A 15,407-nucleotide genomic window follows, 5' to 3' on the forward strand; every position below is an offset into this window, starting at 1 on the left:
GAAGGTTGTGGCAGGCAGGGAGAGGGCGGCAAGAGGATTCCTCACGGACTGGGACACTGGCACAGCCGGGGCAGCAAAATCCGGGAGCGGGACGGCCGGGACCCCCGGGAAAGGGGCGGGGGCTGCACCGGGACCTGCGCGCGGGGCCGAAACGGGAGCGAGCGCGCTCGGGGAAACATCGGGATCACGGGGAAACATCGGGAACACGGGGAAACATCGGGAACACGGGGACAACATCGGGAACACGGGGGAAAACATCGGGAACACGGGGGCAACATCGGGATCACGGGGAAACATCGGGATCACGGGGAAACCATCGGGAACACGGGGAAAACATCGGGAACACGGGGAAATATCGGGAACACGGGGACAACATCGGGATCACGGGGACAACATCGGGATCACGGGGACAACATCGGGATCACGGGAAAATATCGGGAACACGGGGAAAACATCGGGATCACGGGGACAACATCGGGAACACGGGGAAAATATCGGGAACACGGGGAAAACATCGGGGAAAACACGGGAAAAAATATCATAGGGTGGGAAAACGTGCCGTGCCCAGCGGGAGACGCCGGCGGGGCGGATTCCCGTGGGCTCCAATCGCCCCCAGGTGAGCCCCGATCGCCCCCAGGTGTGTGCTGATCCCCCAGGTGTGCCCTAATCGCCCCCAGGTGAGCCCCGATCCCCCCCAGGTGTGTGCTGATCCCCCCAGGTGTGCCCTAATCGCCCCCAGGTGAGCCCCGATCCCCCCCAGGTGAGCCCCGATCGCCCCCAGGTGAGCCCCGATCCCCCCCAGGTGTGCCCTAATCGCCCCCAGGTGAGCCTCGATCCCCCTGACCCCCAGGTGAGCCCCGATCGCCCCCAGGTGAGCCCCGATCGCCCCCATACTCGGGGGCTACACCCGCGGGACACGGGGCCCCCTCCCATCCCGGTGTGCGGCGCCGGGGCCGCTCCGTTCCCGTTCCCGTTCCCGCTCCCTGGATTCCGTCCGTGGCCGCTCCAATGTCCCCTGCCACCCACGAGTGACACGGCTCCGCTCGGGGCCGTCAGAGGTGGCACCGGGAGCGGCACCAGGAGCATCCCGAGGGGTGGGGGCTTGACCCGGTGACACGGGACACGGCGGGAGGGTTTCCCGGGAGAATCGGGATCACCCACGGACGGGAGGGACCCCCGGAGGGGCGGGCAGTGCCAGTGTCCCCTGAGGGGGGACAAACCGGGCTGTGACCGAACCGCGGGTGTGCCCCCAACCCCGGGGCCGGACCGAGGTGGGTCTGGGTGCGCGCCGCTGACAAAAAGAGGCGTGTCCCCACCAGGTCCCGCCCCTCGATGACGAAAAGGGGCGTATCCCGTCTTGGCCCCGCCCCCGTCGCGGCGCGAGGCCACGTGTGCGCGCGGGCGGCCTTTGCCGACGTGTCCCTGGCGCCGCGCGCCCCGGAAGTCCCGCCCCCCTCCCGCGCGCCGGGCTGGGGCGGGGCCGCGAGGAGGCTCGACGTCACCGGCAGCGCGCCGCCATTGGCCGAGGCGCGGCGGGGCGGGGCGGCGCGCGCGGCGGGAGCGGCCGCCCGTTGGCCGCCGGCCGCGCGGGGGGGGCGGAGCCGCGGAGGCCGCGCCCCCCTCCTCGGCTCAGGCCCCGCCCCGCGGTCCCTTCCGCGCTCGCCCCGGGCCCCGCCGCGCTCCCGCCGCCCGTGCCCGGCCCGGCCCGACCCGGCCTCTCCGCCCGCCCGGCCCCGCCATGGCCTCCGCGGCCAACCCCGGCCAGGGCGGCTCCGCGCCGCCGCCCGTCGTCCAGCGCGGCATCGTCAAGATGGTAAGGGCTGTGCCCGCCGCTCCCCGCACCGACCCCGCGCCTCCGCTGACCGACCGGGGACCCCCATCTCCCGCACACTCCTCCGGGGCCTGGGCCCCGCTCCGCTGCCCGCCTCCCTCCCCGGTAACCGGGAGCCTGTCCGCTCCCCGCGCGGTGCCCGGCTCCCCGTGCCCGGTGCAGCCCGTCCGGTGCTCCCGGGCCCCGGCGGGCGGCAGTTGCTGATCCGTTACCGCCCGCTGCCCGGCACCTCTCGCTGCACCCTGGGATCCCCCTGCAGCCCGGTCCCCCACGCCGCCCCGGCACCGGGCACTGCGCGCTCCGGGTGCCGTGCCGGCTGCTGGGATGGGCAGCAAGAGTTTTGGGTCCCGGGTGCCGGAGCCGCTGCTCCCGCTCCGCTACCGGTCCCGGAGCCCCCGGTGCCCCGAGCGGTGGCGGAGCAGCGGCCTCGCGGTGCCGCCGGCGGCGGGGCCGTCCCGGGGATGCCGCACGTGCTCCGCTCGCGGCCCCTCCCGGGGCATCCCCGGGGCGGGGCCGGGCGGGTCCCGACCGGACAGCGCGGGGATGGGGTCCCCGGGCCGCTCCGGGTCCCCGGGAAGGGTCCCGGTCCCCCGCGCCAGGGCCCCACGTGTGCCGGCAGCGGGGCCGCGGGAGCGAAGGTCGGGTTCAGTCCCGGGCGCCGTGTCCCCGTCCCGTGTCCCTGTCCCGTGTCCCCGTCCCGTGTCCCTGTCCCGTGTCCCCTCCCGGTCCTGTCCCGCCCCAGCCCGTTCCCCGCCGTGCCCCCCCGATTGCCGTGCCCGAGCCCGGGTGGATCCGGTCTCGGCTGACCCCTTCACCCCCCGCTGCCTCCGGAGTGAGACCTGTTCCCGCTGTCACTGCAGCCCGAGCCGGTGGCCGTGCTGGGGACAGGGCTGGGGACGCATGACAGGGATCAGGGATGGATCCCAGAGGTTTGGGATGGACGGTGGGCATCTGGGGGTGGACACTGAATCTGGGGGTGATAACTGGGGGTCTGTGGTCAGGCACCGGGGGTCTGGGGACACCGGGGCTTTGGGGACACTGCAGGTCTGCTCTGGCACCATGCCCGTGCCGTGTGTCACTGGTGACAGGGGGATCTGCTGCTGCCACCCTGCGCTGGCTCCTGCGCACCCTGCAGATTTTGGGATGCTCAGGACACCCTCCCCTGGCTGCGTGTCCCTGCCTGATCCATCCACGGGGACGTGGATCCACAGCAGGGTTTTGGGGAGGATTTGGGGGGCTGCTGGCTGGGAGGCAGCTGTGCCTGTGCCCCATAGCCCGGGGTGTGCTCTGTGCTCCCTTCCAGGCCAGGCAGCCCAAATCCCCCCGGGAGAGGGTGTCCCTGGCTCTCTGTGGTGCCAGCCACGTGCTCTGCTGTGGCTCCGTCACAGCTTTGAGGTTTTTGGGGTTTTTTGCGCCTTCCTGTTGCAATCACAGTGCAGCTCCCTGGGGTCACAGTGAGACTACCAGGTTGGAGAGCAGGAGTTTGGCAGCAGGATGGGGATGAGGAACAGGAATTTTCCTCCCACTCCTGTCAGGATTTTTAACCCCTTGTGCCCCACAGGGGCAGCTCTGGATTCTGGGTGTGCCCGTGGGATTTCAGTGCTCTGGAGCCGCCTTGGCAGCACAAGCTGGGCCTGTGCACCCCGTGTGCCTGTGCTGTTTCCAGGCTGGATTGAGCCTGGTTTAAGCTCAGGTTTCTCTGATGGAGCCCTCAGTGGGACAGGTGACTCTTGCTGGCTGCTGGGACAGTGTCCCGATCCCATTGCCATCCCTGGAGCAGTTCCCCAGCTGGGATCCCGACAGCCACATGGGCGTGTGGCCACTCCGTGGGCAGGGACAGGGCCACGGGGCTCAGGAGCCGGGATGGAATGTCCCCCAGGGCGCTGCACTGACCCTGGAACACGGGATGGAATGTCCCCCAGGGCACTGCACTGACCCTGGAACACGGAGCAGCTCTGCCAAGAACCCCACCCCGGGATCCAGGGCTCGTGCTGGGCATTGAGCAGAGCAGCTCCAGCATCCCCGTGCCCTATGAATTAAAGATTGAGGTTAATTACAGCCATGAAACCTCTGAGCCTTAGGCACAGGACACTGAGCCTTTGCTGGGATCGCTCCGGGTGCGACTCGGCCACAATTCCCCGTGGCTCCCGCAGCATTCCGGGCTCTGCTGTGGCTGCTGGGGGGTGCAGGGGCACCCTGAGCCTCAGGGTGGGCTCTGGGGGCTCATCCTGAGGGGTTCAGTGTCCTGGGCACGGGGCTGGGCTGGCTCTGGTGGTGGGACAGAGCCGGAGGGGTTTGGGATCCCTGTGAGCATCCCTGGGGGATTTCAGGTGTGGGGAGCCAGGGCAGGCACTGGGGCTGAGCCCAGGCTGGGTCAGAGAGCTGGGAGAGGGGACAGGGAGATCCTATTGGGAGCAAGGAAATCCTTGGGAACAGGGAGATCCTGGGAACGGGGAGATCCTGGGAACAGGGAGATCCCAGCACACTCTGGCTGCTGGCCCAGAGCCCAGCCCTGCTGCAGGACCTGGGCAATGTGGCTGGGGGTGTGAGGGAAGCCTGGCAGAGGGCATTGGCTGGCAGTGCCCAGCCTGGAGCTCTCAGAGCCAAAGCTGTGCTGGGACATGGCCCGGCTGGGCTCATCCAGCCGGTGTAAAATCCCGATTTTCCAAATCCTCCTTGGTGTTCTGTGTGCACGGAGGTGAGCCCGTGTCTGGGTGTGCTGAGCTCTGAGGGACCCCAGAGCCCCTGCAGTGCCAGCCCTGCCATGGCAGGGACACCTCCCACTGTCCCAGGTGCTCCAGCCCCAGTGTCCAGCCTGGCCTTGGGCACTGCCAGGGATGCAGGGGCAGCCCCAGCTGCTCTGGCAATCCCAGCCCAGCCAGGAATTCCTCATTGCCAAGATGCCATCCATGCCTGCCCTCTGGCAGTGGGAGCCATTCCCTGGGTGCTGTCCCTGCAGGCCTTGGCCCCAGTGCCTCTGCAGCTCTCCTGGAGCCCCTCAGGCCCTGCTGGGGGCTCTGAGCTCTCCCTGGATCCTTCTCCTCTCCAGGTGAGCACCCCCAGCTCTCCCAGGCTGGCTCCCTGGGAACTGAGGGGCTCCAGCCCTGGAGCAGCTCCGGGGCCTCTCTGGGCTCTCTCCAGGTGCTGCTGCTGTGTCCCCAGGGCTGGGGCAGCTCTGCAGGTCGGGTCTCACAGGGGCAGGATCCCCCTGCCCTGCTGGGGCTCAGCCCAGCACATGGATTGTGCCCCATTTCCAGCTGGGGCAGCTCCTGGCTCTCCAGGCCGGTGGCACTCAGTGGTGCCGAGTTCCTGAGCCTTGCCAGGGCAGGGCATGTCCCTGGAATTCTGTCCCTGGAATTGTGCGTGTCCGTGCAGTGTCACCGTCCTGTCCCCACTATCCCTCGCTGTGCCCAGGGCTGCCCCGCTGTCCCCCCTGAGCCCTGCTGTCCCCTGCTGTCCCTGCTATCCCCTGCTGTCCCCTGCTGTCCCCACTGTGCCCTGCTGTCCCCACTGTCCCTGCCGATCCCAGTGTCCCCTGCTGTCCCCACTGTCCCCTCTGAGCCCCGCTGTCCCTGCTGTTCCCCCTGAGCCCCGCTGTCCCCACTGTCCCCACTAACCCCAGTGTGCCCGGTGTGCCCGCAGGTGCTGTCGGGCTGTGCCATCATCGTGCGGGGCCAGCCCCGCGGGGGGCCGCCCCCGGAGCGGCAGATCAACCTCAGCAACATCCGCGCGGGGAGCCTGGCACGGCGCGCCAACGCCAGCCAGCCCGACAGCCGGGACACCCCCGACGAGGTGAGGGACACAGGGGACACAGGGGACAGGGATGGGGACAGGGATGGGGTGGGGCAGCCTCCACCGCCTCCGCCCGCCAGCCGGACCAGCCGGGACACCCCCGACGAGGTGAGGGACACAGGGGACACAGGGGACAGGGATGGGGACAGGGATGGGGTGGGGAGCGCGCCAACGCCAGCCAGCCCGACAGCAGGACACCCCCAACAAGGTGAGGGACACAGGGGACACAGGGACAGGGATGGGAAGGGATGGGGTGGGGTGAGGCAAACCGCCAGCCCGACAGCGGGACACCCGGCAGGGTGGGACAAGGGAAAGGGCAGGGATGGGGTGGGGAGCCTGGCACGGCGTGCCAACGCCAGCCAGCCCGACAGCCGGGACACCCCCGACGGGGTGAGGGACACAGGGGACACAGGGGACAGGGACAGGGATGGGGTGGGGCAGGGAACCTGGCGTGGTGTGCCAATGCCAGCCAGCCCGACCGCCGGGACACCCCCGACGAGGTGAGGGGACACAGGGCACACAGGGGACAGGGATGGGGTGGGGAGGTGGCCCGTGGTGCACTTGCCAGCGTGTTGTGCGGGACACCCCGACGAGGTGAGGGGACACAGGGGACAGGGATGGGGTGGGGCAGGGAGCCTGGCACGGTCGACACGCCCTGCGCGGGACACCCCTGGGGTGGTGGTGGGACAGGGATGGGGTGGCCTGGCAGGGACACACGGGGGGACTTGGGGGGATCTTCTCCTTCTTTGCCCCTCTGCAAAGGGGGGCTTTGGGGGGCTTTGCCCCTCTGGGGGGCGGCTTGGGACTCACAAGGGGTGGTTTGGGACTTGGGGGACGGTTTGGGGCACATGGGGTGGCTGGTTTTGGGCGCACGGGGTGGTTTGGGACTCAGTATGGTTTGGGGCACATGGGTTGGCAGTTTTGGGGCACACAGGGTGGTTTGGGCCACACGGGTTGGCTACTTTGGGGCACATGTGTTGGCTGTTTTGGGGCATGAGGAATGGTTTGGGGCATATGGGAGAGTTTGGGACACAGGACAAGGTGGTTTGGGGTACATGGAAGAGCTTGGGACACATGAAGGGGTGGTTTGGGGCACGTGGGGTGGCTGTGTTGGGGCATGGGAGGCGGTTTGGGACTCGGGGGATGGTTTGAGGCAACACAGGGGATGGTTTGGGGGGTGGTTCAGGGCACATGGGGTATGGCTTGGGACAGTGGGAGGGTGGATTGGGGCACATGGGGTGGCTGTTTTGGGGCACACCGGGGGTGGTTTGGGGCACACAGGGTGGCTGTTTTGGGGCACACCGGGGGTGGTTTGGGGCACAAAGGGTGGCTGTTTTGGGGGCACACGGGGTGGTGTTTTGGGGCACACACCGGGGGGTGGTTTGGGGCACAAAGGGTGGCTGTTTTGGGGCACACCGGGGGTGGTTTGGGGCACACCGGGGGTGGTTTGGGGCACAAAGGGTGGCTGTTTTGGGGCACACCAGGGGTGGTTTGGGGCACACCGGGGGTGGTTTGGGGGCCCGGGGCGGTCCCGCAGCCGCTCGCTGCCGGTGCTGGTGCCGGCGGGGCCCGGCCCCCCTCCCGCGGGCCGGGGGCGGCGGGAGCAGCGCTGGCAGATAGATAATTGCTCTCCCTGGGGAGTTTTGTCTTCCCAACAGCCTCTAAATGTCACTCTCTGCCAAAGTGACGCCTGTCAGCCCCGCTAATTGTTTATGAGCGCGTCATGTTCCCGCCTCCGGCCGCGCTCCCGCCCACCCGCCGGGCCGGAGCGGGAGCGCGCCCCGGGAGCGCGCTCCGGGAACGGGAACGGGAACGCGCTCCCGAGCGTGCCGTGCCCCCAAACCCCGGCGGGGCTGCGAGAGCCACAGACCCCGCTGCCTTCCCGGCCCGGAGCTGCGGGACGAGCCCTCGGTGCCCCCGTGGGAGCCGCCCCGGGAGCTCTTTGGGCGCCCCTTGGTGGGGTGCTCCTCCCCACGAGTCGGCTCCTCGCGGGGTTTTGGGGGAGACGGGGGCTCCGGGGCACCTGGGGGCTGCTGCCCCTGCCCGGCTCACGGCGCCCCCCTCCGTCCCTCCCGGCAGCCCTGGGGCTTCCCGGCCCGCGAGTTCCTGCGCAAGAAGCTGATCGGGAAGGAGGTGTGCTTCACCGTGGAGTACAAGACCCCGCAGGGCCGCGAGTACGGCATGGTCTACCTGGGGAAAGGTGAGATGGGTGACCTGGGGAAAGGGGAGCCTCGGTGGGGCACCTGGGGAAGGGGAGGATGGATGGGGCACCTGGGGAAGGTGAGGATGCATGGGGCACCTGGGGAAAGGTGAGCCTCGCTGGGGCACCTGGGGAAGGGGAGGATGGATGGGGCACCTGGGGAAGGGGGAGGATGGATGGGACACCTGGGGAAAGGTGAGCCTCGGTGGGACACCTGGGGAAAGGTGAGCCTCGGTGGGACACCTGGGGAAGGGAGATGGTGGGGCACCTGGAGGTGGCGGTTGCGGTACCTGGGGAAAGGTCCGGTGGGACACCTGGGGAGGGGGAGGATGTTTGGGGTACCTGGGAGCTAAAAGGGGGCACCTGGGGAAAGGGGAGGATGGGTAGGTTAGGATGGATGGGTTACCTGGGTCTGGATGGGGTACCTGGGAAAAGGTGGCTCAGGGTGTTTTACCTGGGAAAAGGTGGCTCAGGGTGGTTTTACCTGGGAAAAGGTGGCTCTGGATGGTTTACCTGGGAAAAGGTGGCTCTGGATGGTTTACCTGGGAAAAGGTGGCTCTGGGGGTAGCACAAGGGGAGGTTTGGGCTGTGTTGGGCTGTGCCATCAGCAGGAGGATGCCTGCCTGCTTTCCCATCGCTTTTCCATGAATTTCCACGGCCCTCCAGCTCTGAGAGGGCAGTGAGGGGTGCCTGCTCCAGCCCCCCAGGTTTCCACAGCTCTCCCTGCTCTCCCTGCTCCAGGAGCGTTCCTGGGCTCAGCCTGGAATGCCCTAAGCACAAATCCAGCTGGGAACCCCCTTTTGGGGGGATGCAGTGGGGAGTGGGGGTGTTGGGGCACGCTGTGGCAGCAGCAGGATGCATTCCCACTGCTCCATGGATTCCCAATTTTGGGAGGGGGGCAGTGCCCGGTGCTGATCCCAGCTGAGCTGGAGCTCATGGACACAAGGAGCAGCTCTGGGTGAATTCCCACAGCTTTCCCTTCCCCATCCTTTTCATTGTTACAAATCTCTTGCCTGTCTGTGGCTGAGATCCCAAAAGGAATTCACCCCGAGCATTCCGGGTGGGTTTTGGGGCTCTCCCTCCTTGTGTCCCATCAGCCATGGCCCTTTGGAGGCACCAGCTTTGTCCCTGCCCTGGGGATTCAGGGGATGAGCTCTGGGCTCCCAGCTCATCCTCCAGAGCCTGGCTGCTGCTGGGCTGGGGGATGCTCCATGTGCAGCTGGGCCAGCCCTGCCGTGGGATATTTGGGATGGCAGGGGGATGTGGCTGGCCTTGCACACAGCTCCCAGGCACTGCAGTCCCTTGGGAAGGAGGGAAGGACCAGGCACTGGGAAGGGGCTGCTGAATTTTGGGAGAAGTCCCTGGGGAGCCCCAGTGGGGTCTGGGGGGTTGGGTGCCCTCAGCCCCACATCCCTGCGGACTCGGCTGTTTCCCATGTGGGAGTGGGCTGGAAAGGGGGAGCAGCTGCTCCAGGTGTGCTCCCTGTGGCACTCAGAGCATTCCTGTGGCACTCAGAGCCTTTCCTGGCATTCCCATGGCACTCAGAGCATTCCCATGGCACTCAGAGCCTTTCCTGGCACTCCCATGGCACTCAGAGCATTCCTGTGGCACTCAGAGCATTTCCTGGAATTCCCGTGGCACTCAGGACATTCCCATGGCACTCAGAGCCTTTCCTGGCACTCCCATGGCACTCAGAGCATTCCCGTGGCACTCAGAGGCTTTCCTGGCATTCCCATGGCACTCAGGACCTTTCCAGGCATTCCTGTGGCACTCAGGACCTTTCCAGGCATTCCTGTGGCACTCAGAGGCTTTCCTGGCATTCCTGTGGCACTCAGAGGCTTTCCTGGCATTCCCATGGCACTCAGAGCTTTCCTGCTTCCCATGGCACTCAGACCTTTCCTGGCATTCCCATGGCACTCAGGACCTTTCCTGGTATTCCTGTGGCACTCAGGACCTTTCCAGGGCACTCAGAGGCTTTCCTGGCATTCCTGTGGCACTCAGAGGCTTTCCTGGCATTCCTGTGGCACTCAGAGGCTTTCCTGGCATTCCCGTGGCACTCAGAGGCTTTCCTGGCATTCCCGTGGCACTCAGGACCTTTCCTGGCATTCCCATGGCACTCAGGACATTCCCATGGCACTCGGGACATTCCCAGGGCAGGAGCAGGGATGGGCTCATCCAGCCAGCCTTGCTGACATCCCGGGCAGATCCCGAGGCCGGCAGGATGGGCAGTGGGCTCTGCAGGGGGAGGGGGCCCAGGTGGGCAGTGCCTGCTCGGAGCCCTGCCCAGCGGCCCCTCGCTGCTCCCAGCCCATCCCGGGCCATCTGCTGCATCCTGGCACATGCCAGGGAGCTCCTCCCGTGCCCCAGGCTGCCCCTGGGCCCCACAGATCCCGGGGTGTCAGAGTTACCTCTGTGCTGCAGGAGCGTTTGGACAGCGCCCTCCTGCACGGGGTGGGATTTTGGGATGTCCTGACTCTGGATTGGTGATCCCTGGGGGTCCCTTCCCACTCAGGACATGCCATGATGCATTCCTGAGCCCCTGGTGTGCCAGGGAGGCCCTTTGGGATGGGGATCCCCTGCTGCAGAGGGAGGGATTGGAATCACAAACATTTTGGCTGGGAAGGACCCCTGAGATCCAAGACCATGGAATCCAGTGTTTGATTTGCACCCTGGATTTGGGGAGCTGCTGCTCTGCCCTGCCCTGAGCCGCCCTGCAGCCAGGGCCATCCTGGGGCCCGTGGGCAGGGAGTGAGGCTGGGAAGGGTTGGGGTGTTGGGGCCTCTCTGGAGCCGTCCCCATCCCTGCTCCAGCCCCGCCTGGAGCGGCGCGGGCGGGAGAAATGAGGCAGAAAATGTTTCCTGATGAAGTTTGTCAGGGTTTGAGCACCATTAATGTGGGAATGCTGTGACAGATTCCCTGCAGCAGCTCCTGCCTGGGGAGGATGGAGAGCAGGGAGCTCTGCAGAGGGATGGGGACAGGCTGGATCCGTGGGCTGGGGACAGCAGGGTGAGGGACAGCCAGGCCAGTTGCAGGTGCTGCTCTGGGGTCAGCCCAAGCCCCTGGAGCATTCCAGGCTGGGACAGGGGGGCTGGAAAGCTGGGAAAGGCCCTGGGGGTGCTGTGCCAGCGGCTGGACACGAGGCCAGGGTGGCCAGGGGGCAGGAGGCCGATGGGCACGGCCCCAGGGCAGGGACTGTCCCCTGTGCTGGCCCTGCCCAGGGACCCCTGGAATCCTGGGGGCAGCTCCGGGCCCCTCCTGCCAGGAGAGCCCTGGAGGGGCTGGAGTGTCCCGGGAATGGAGCTGGGAAGGGGCTGGAGAACCAGGAGGGGCTGAGGGAGCTGGGAAGGGGCTGGAGAACCAGGAGGGGGGGGCTGAGGGAGCTGGGAAAGGAGGGGCTGAGGGGCGGGGGCTGACCTGGAGCAAAGGAGGCTCAGGGGCCCTTGTGGCTCTGCACAAGTCCCTGCCAGGAGGGGACAGCCGGGGGGGTCGGGCTGTGCTCCAGGGAACAGGGACAGGAGCAGAGGGAACGGCCTCAGGCTGGGCCAGGGGAGGTGAGGTTGGACAGCAGCAGGAATTTCCCCGTGGAAAGGGGGTCAGGCCTTGGCTGGGGATGCCCAGGGAGCCCAGGCTGTGTCCCCAGGAGAGCTCTGGGGTTGTTCCAGCACTGCTTACCTGGATCACTGGGAATGCTGCCCCATTCCCGTGTCCCTCCAGCTCCTCTCACCTGTGCTCCTCTCCTCTCTCAGACACCAGCGGTGAGAACATTGCTGAGTCCCTGGTGGCTGAAGGACTGGCGTCCCGGCGGGAGGGCATCCGAGCCAACAAGTACGTGCTGATCCCATCCTGATCCCATCCCCATCCTGATCCCAATCCTGATCCCATCCCGATCCCAATCCCGATCCGGGCTGGTGCTCAGGCATGGAGCCCCTGGATCCCTCAGCTGCAGGGCCCAGGCCCTGCTCCTCAGCCCCAAGATGCCCACATCCCACAGGCATCCCTGGGGTGTCCCGTGGGCTTTGGGGCTGTGCAGGGGCTGGCAGGGGCTGCCCCCTTCCCTGGATGCCGAGGCACTGGAGCTGTGTCCATGGCTGTGGAGCAGGGACTCTCTGGGAGCCTCCAAAGTCGCTCCTGGGGTGGGGTTGAATCCCCTTCGTTCCCACTGGAGAGGAGGTGCTGGGACGTGGCTGGTGCTGGGTCTGGCTGGGTGATCCCTGTGCCAGCAGAGCTGAGGCTTTTCCAGGGCTCCCTCACATCCCTGGGGCTGCAGCTGTGGGGACAGGATCCATTCCAGAGGGGCAGGACACTTCAGGGCAGGGTCAGCCTCGTTTGTGGGGTCATGGAATCCTGGAATGGTTTGGGTGGGAAGGGACCCCAAAGCCCCTGCAGTGCCACCCCTGCCATGGCAGGGACACCTCCCACTGGCCCAGGTGCTCCAGCCCCAGTGTCCAGCCTGGCCTTGGGCACTGCCAGGGATGCAGGGGCAGCCCCAGCTGCTCTGTTTGGTGTCCCTGAGTTTGTTGTGGCAGGGCTGGGAGGGGATCGTGGGCACATTGGTGGCCCCTCAGTGGCCCCCTGTGCGTGCAGCGTTGGGCTGATCCCTGGATTCCCATGGAATGTGCCTTCCCTGCTCTCCCAGACTTGCTCTGCCCTGCTGGGAGCCGGGAACGCTGCTGCCTTTCCCTCGTGGTGCCCAGAGCAGCCTCTGGAGGGGTTCCTGGGCTCTCCTCCCCATCCGTGGGAGCAGGAGGCGCTTCCCGCTGCATTCCCACTGGGATGGGCGGTGAGAGGAGCGGGCTTGGCTCAGGCAGGATGGCCCTGGAGCCCCCGAGGCTGCGGGGCTGAGCGCACCGTGCCCTTAGCCCCGAGCAGAGCCGGCTGGCCGAGCTGGAGGAGCAGGCCCGCAGCGCCAAGAAGGGCATGTGGAGCGAGGGCACGGGCTCGCACACCGTGCGCGACCTCAAGTACACCCTGGAGAACCCGCGGCACTTCGTGGACTCCCTGCACCAGAAACCCGTCAATGGTGAGGTGGCCCCGTGGCCCTGTGTCCCCCTGTCCCCCTGTCCCCAGCCCAGCAGGCTGAGCTCCCGTGTCACTCTGCAGCCATCATCGAGCACGTGCGGGACGGCAGCGTGGTGAGGGCCCTGCTCCTGCCCGACTTCTACCTGGTCACCGTCATGCTCTCGGGCATCAAGGTGAGCCCCATTGCTGCTGCCCCATTCCTGTGCCCCATTCCCTGTGCCCCATTGCCTGTGCCCCATTCCCCGTGCCCCATTCCCCGTGCCCCATTCCCCGTGCCCCATTCCCGTGCCCCATTCCCTGTGCCCCATTCCCTGTGCCCCATTCCCTGTGCCCCATTCCCCGTGCCCCATTCCCCGTGCCCCATTCCCCGTGCCCCATTCCCCTTGCCCCATTCCCCGTGCCCCATTCCCTGTGCCCCATTCCCCTTGCCCCATTCCCCTTGCCCCATTCCCTGTGCCCCATTCCCTGTGCCTCATTCCCCGTGCCTCATTCCCCGTGCCCCATTCCCTGCCCCATTCCCTGCCCCCTGCCCCATTCCCCTGCCCCATTGTGCCCCATTCCCCGTGCCCCATTTTCCCCATTCTGCCCCATTTCCCCTTCGTGCCCCATTCCCCACCCTTGCCCCATTCCCTTGCCCCATTCCCGTGCCCCATTCCCGTGCCCCATTCCTTGCCCCATTCCGTGCCCCATTCCTGTGCCCCATTCCCTGTGCCCCATTCCTGCCCCATCCTCGCCCCATTCCCTTGCCCCATTCCCCTGCCCCATTCCCGTGCCCCATTGCCCCATGCCCCATTCCCCATTCCCTTGCCCCATTCCCCTTGCCCCATTCCCCGTGCCCCATTCCCGTGCCCCATTCCCCCTGCCCCATTCCCCGGGCCCCATTCCTGCCCCATTCCCACTGCCCCATTCCCCCTGCCCCATTCCCACTGCCCTGTTCCTTCCCTGTCTGACCTCCTTGGCTCCTGCCATGCTCTGGGTCCCAGGGATGCAGCAGGGAGGGGTGGAGGGACATCCTTGTCACCTGCTGCACCTGCAGTACCAGGCTGGGAGCAGCCCGAGGTGTCACCAGGGGTGGGGACAGGTGTGGCTTGGGTGGGGCTGTCAGACACCCTGGTCAGGATTGTGCTGGGAGATCATGGGATCCCGGGATCTCTGAGGTTGGAAAAGCCCTCCCAGCCCATCCAGTCCCAGCTGTGCCCGATGCCCACCTTGTCCCCAGCCCAGAGCCCTGAGTGCCACCTCCAGGAATTCCTTGAACTCCGTGGGCAGCCCCATCCAACGTCTGACCACCCTTCCCATGGAGAAATTCCTGCTGTTGTCCAAGTTCAAGGAACCACAGACTTGTTTGGGTGGGAAGGGACCCCAAAGCCCCTGCAGTGCCACCCCTGCCATGGCAGGGACACCTCCCACTGTCCCAGGTGCTCCAGCCCCAGTGTCCAGCCCGGCCCTGGGCACTGCCAGGGATGCAGGGGCAGCCCCAGCTGCTCTGGCAATCCCAGCCCAGCCAGGAATTCCTCATTGCCAAGATGCCATCCATGCCTGCCCTCTGGCAGTGGGAGCCATTCCCTGGGTGCTGTCCCTGCAGGCCTTGGCCCCAGTCCCTCTGCAGCTCTCCTGGAGCCCCTGCAGGCCCTGCCAGGGGCTCTGAGCTCTCCCTGGAGCATTTCCCTCTCCAGGTGAGCACCCCCAGCTCTCCCAGGCTGGCTCCCTGGGAACTGAGGGGCTCCAGCCCTGGAGCAGCTCCGGGTCCCTGTGCAGGCGTCCTTGAGCTGGAGTCAGTCCCGGTTTCCCAGGGCAGTCACAGGGCTCTGTCCTTACACAAATTCCCCAATTGCAGTCCCCAAAACACCCCTGGAGCTGGGGAATGGGGGCAGCCTCAGGATTTGGGCCCATCCCGTGCCCTGACTGTCCCTGTGTCCCGCAGTGTCCCACCTTCAAGCGCGAGGCCGACTCTGAGGTCCCGGAGCCGTTTGCGGCCGAAGCCAAATTCTTCACGGAGTCCCGGCTGCTGCAGAGGGACGTGCAGATTGTCCTGGAGAGCTGCCACAACCAAAACATCCTGGGCACCATCCTGCACCCGGTGAGAGCCACCACGGGCTGCCTCCGGGGGCTGGGGATGCTCTGGGGGTCACAGGCTGCTCCCAGTGGGGGAACTGGGACGTGTGGTGGGTTTGGGACATCCTGGTCCGTGTGAGGAGGGCAGAGCCTGGGGTGTCACTGGTGGGGTCTCCAGTAGCACTGGGAGCTCAGGGGACATTGAGGGGGCTCTGCAGGTCCCCCCCAGCAGGGGGATCCTGCTGACCCTGGGGGATCCTGCTGACCCTGGGGGATCCTGCTGACCCCAGGGGGATCCTGCTGACCCCGGGCCTTCTCCTGCTCCCCGCAGAACGGGAACATCACGGAGCTGCTGCTGAAGGAGGGCTTTGCCCGCTGTGTGGATTGGTCCATCGCCGTCTACACCCGCGGCGCCGACAAACTGCGCGCGGCCGAGAGGTGGGATGGGGATCCTGCTGATCCCAGTGCTCCCAGCTGATCCCTCTGATCCCTGTTCTCCTGCTGCTCCCA

At 66.8% G+C, this 15,407-nt stretch overlaps 1 protein-coding gene across 1 annotated transcript in view; it reads left to right on the plus strand.

Moving 5' to 3' along the window:
- Positions 1-1,683: 1,683 nt before the first annotated feature.
- The window catches only part of SND1 (staphylococcal nuclease and tudor domain containing 1), a 76,742-nt gene continuing 63,018 nt past the window's right edge, over positions 1,684-15,407 (plus strand). Inside the window, exons 1-8 of the mRNA XM_030960023.1 lie at positions 1,684-1,813; positions 5,474-5,623; positions 7,703-7,823; positions 11,570-11,648; positions 12,683-12,843; positions 12,924-13,015; positions 14,767-14,922; positions 15,229-15,335. Of these exons, the coding sequence (XP_030815883.1) occupies positions 1,739-1,813; positions 5,474-5,623; positions 7,703-7,823; positions 11,570-11,648; positions 12,683-12,843; positions 12,924-13,015; positions 14,767-14,922; positions 15,229-15,335 (941 nt within the window). The 5' untranslated portion in view covers positions 1,684-1,738. The remainder of the gene's footprint in view (positions 1,814-5,473; positions 5,624-7,702; positions 7,824-11,569; positions 11,649-12,682; positions 12,844-12,923; positions 13,016-14,766; positions 14,923-15,228; positions 15,336-15,407) is intronic.

This window comes from Camarhynchus parvulus, chromosome 1A, assembly GCF_901933205.1.
Source record: "Camarhynchus parvulus chromosome 1A, STF_HiC, whole genome shotgun sequence".
Lineage (NCBI taxonomy): Eukaryota > Metazoa > Chordata > Aves > Passeriformes > Thraupidae > Camarhynchus > Camarhynchus parvulus.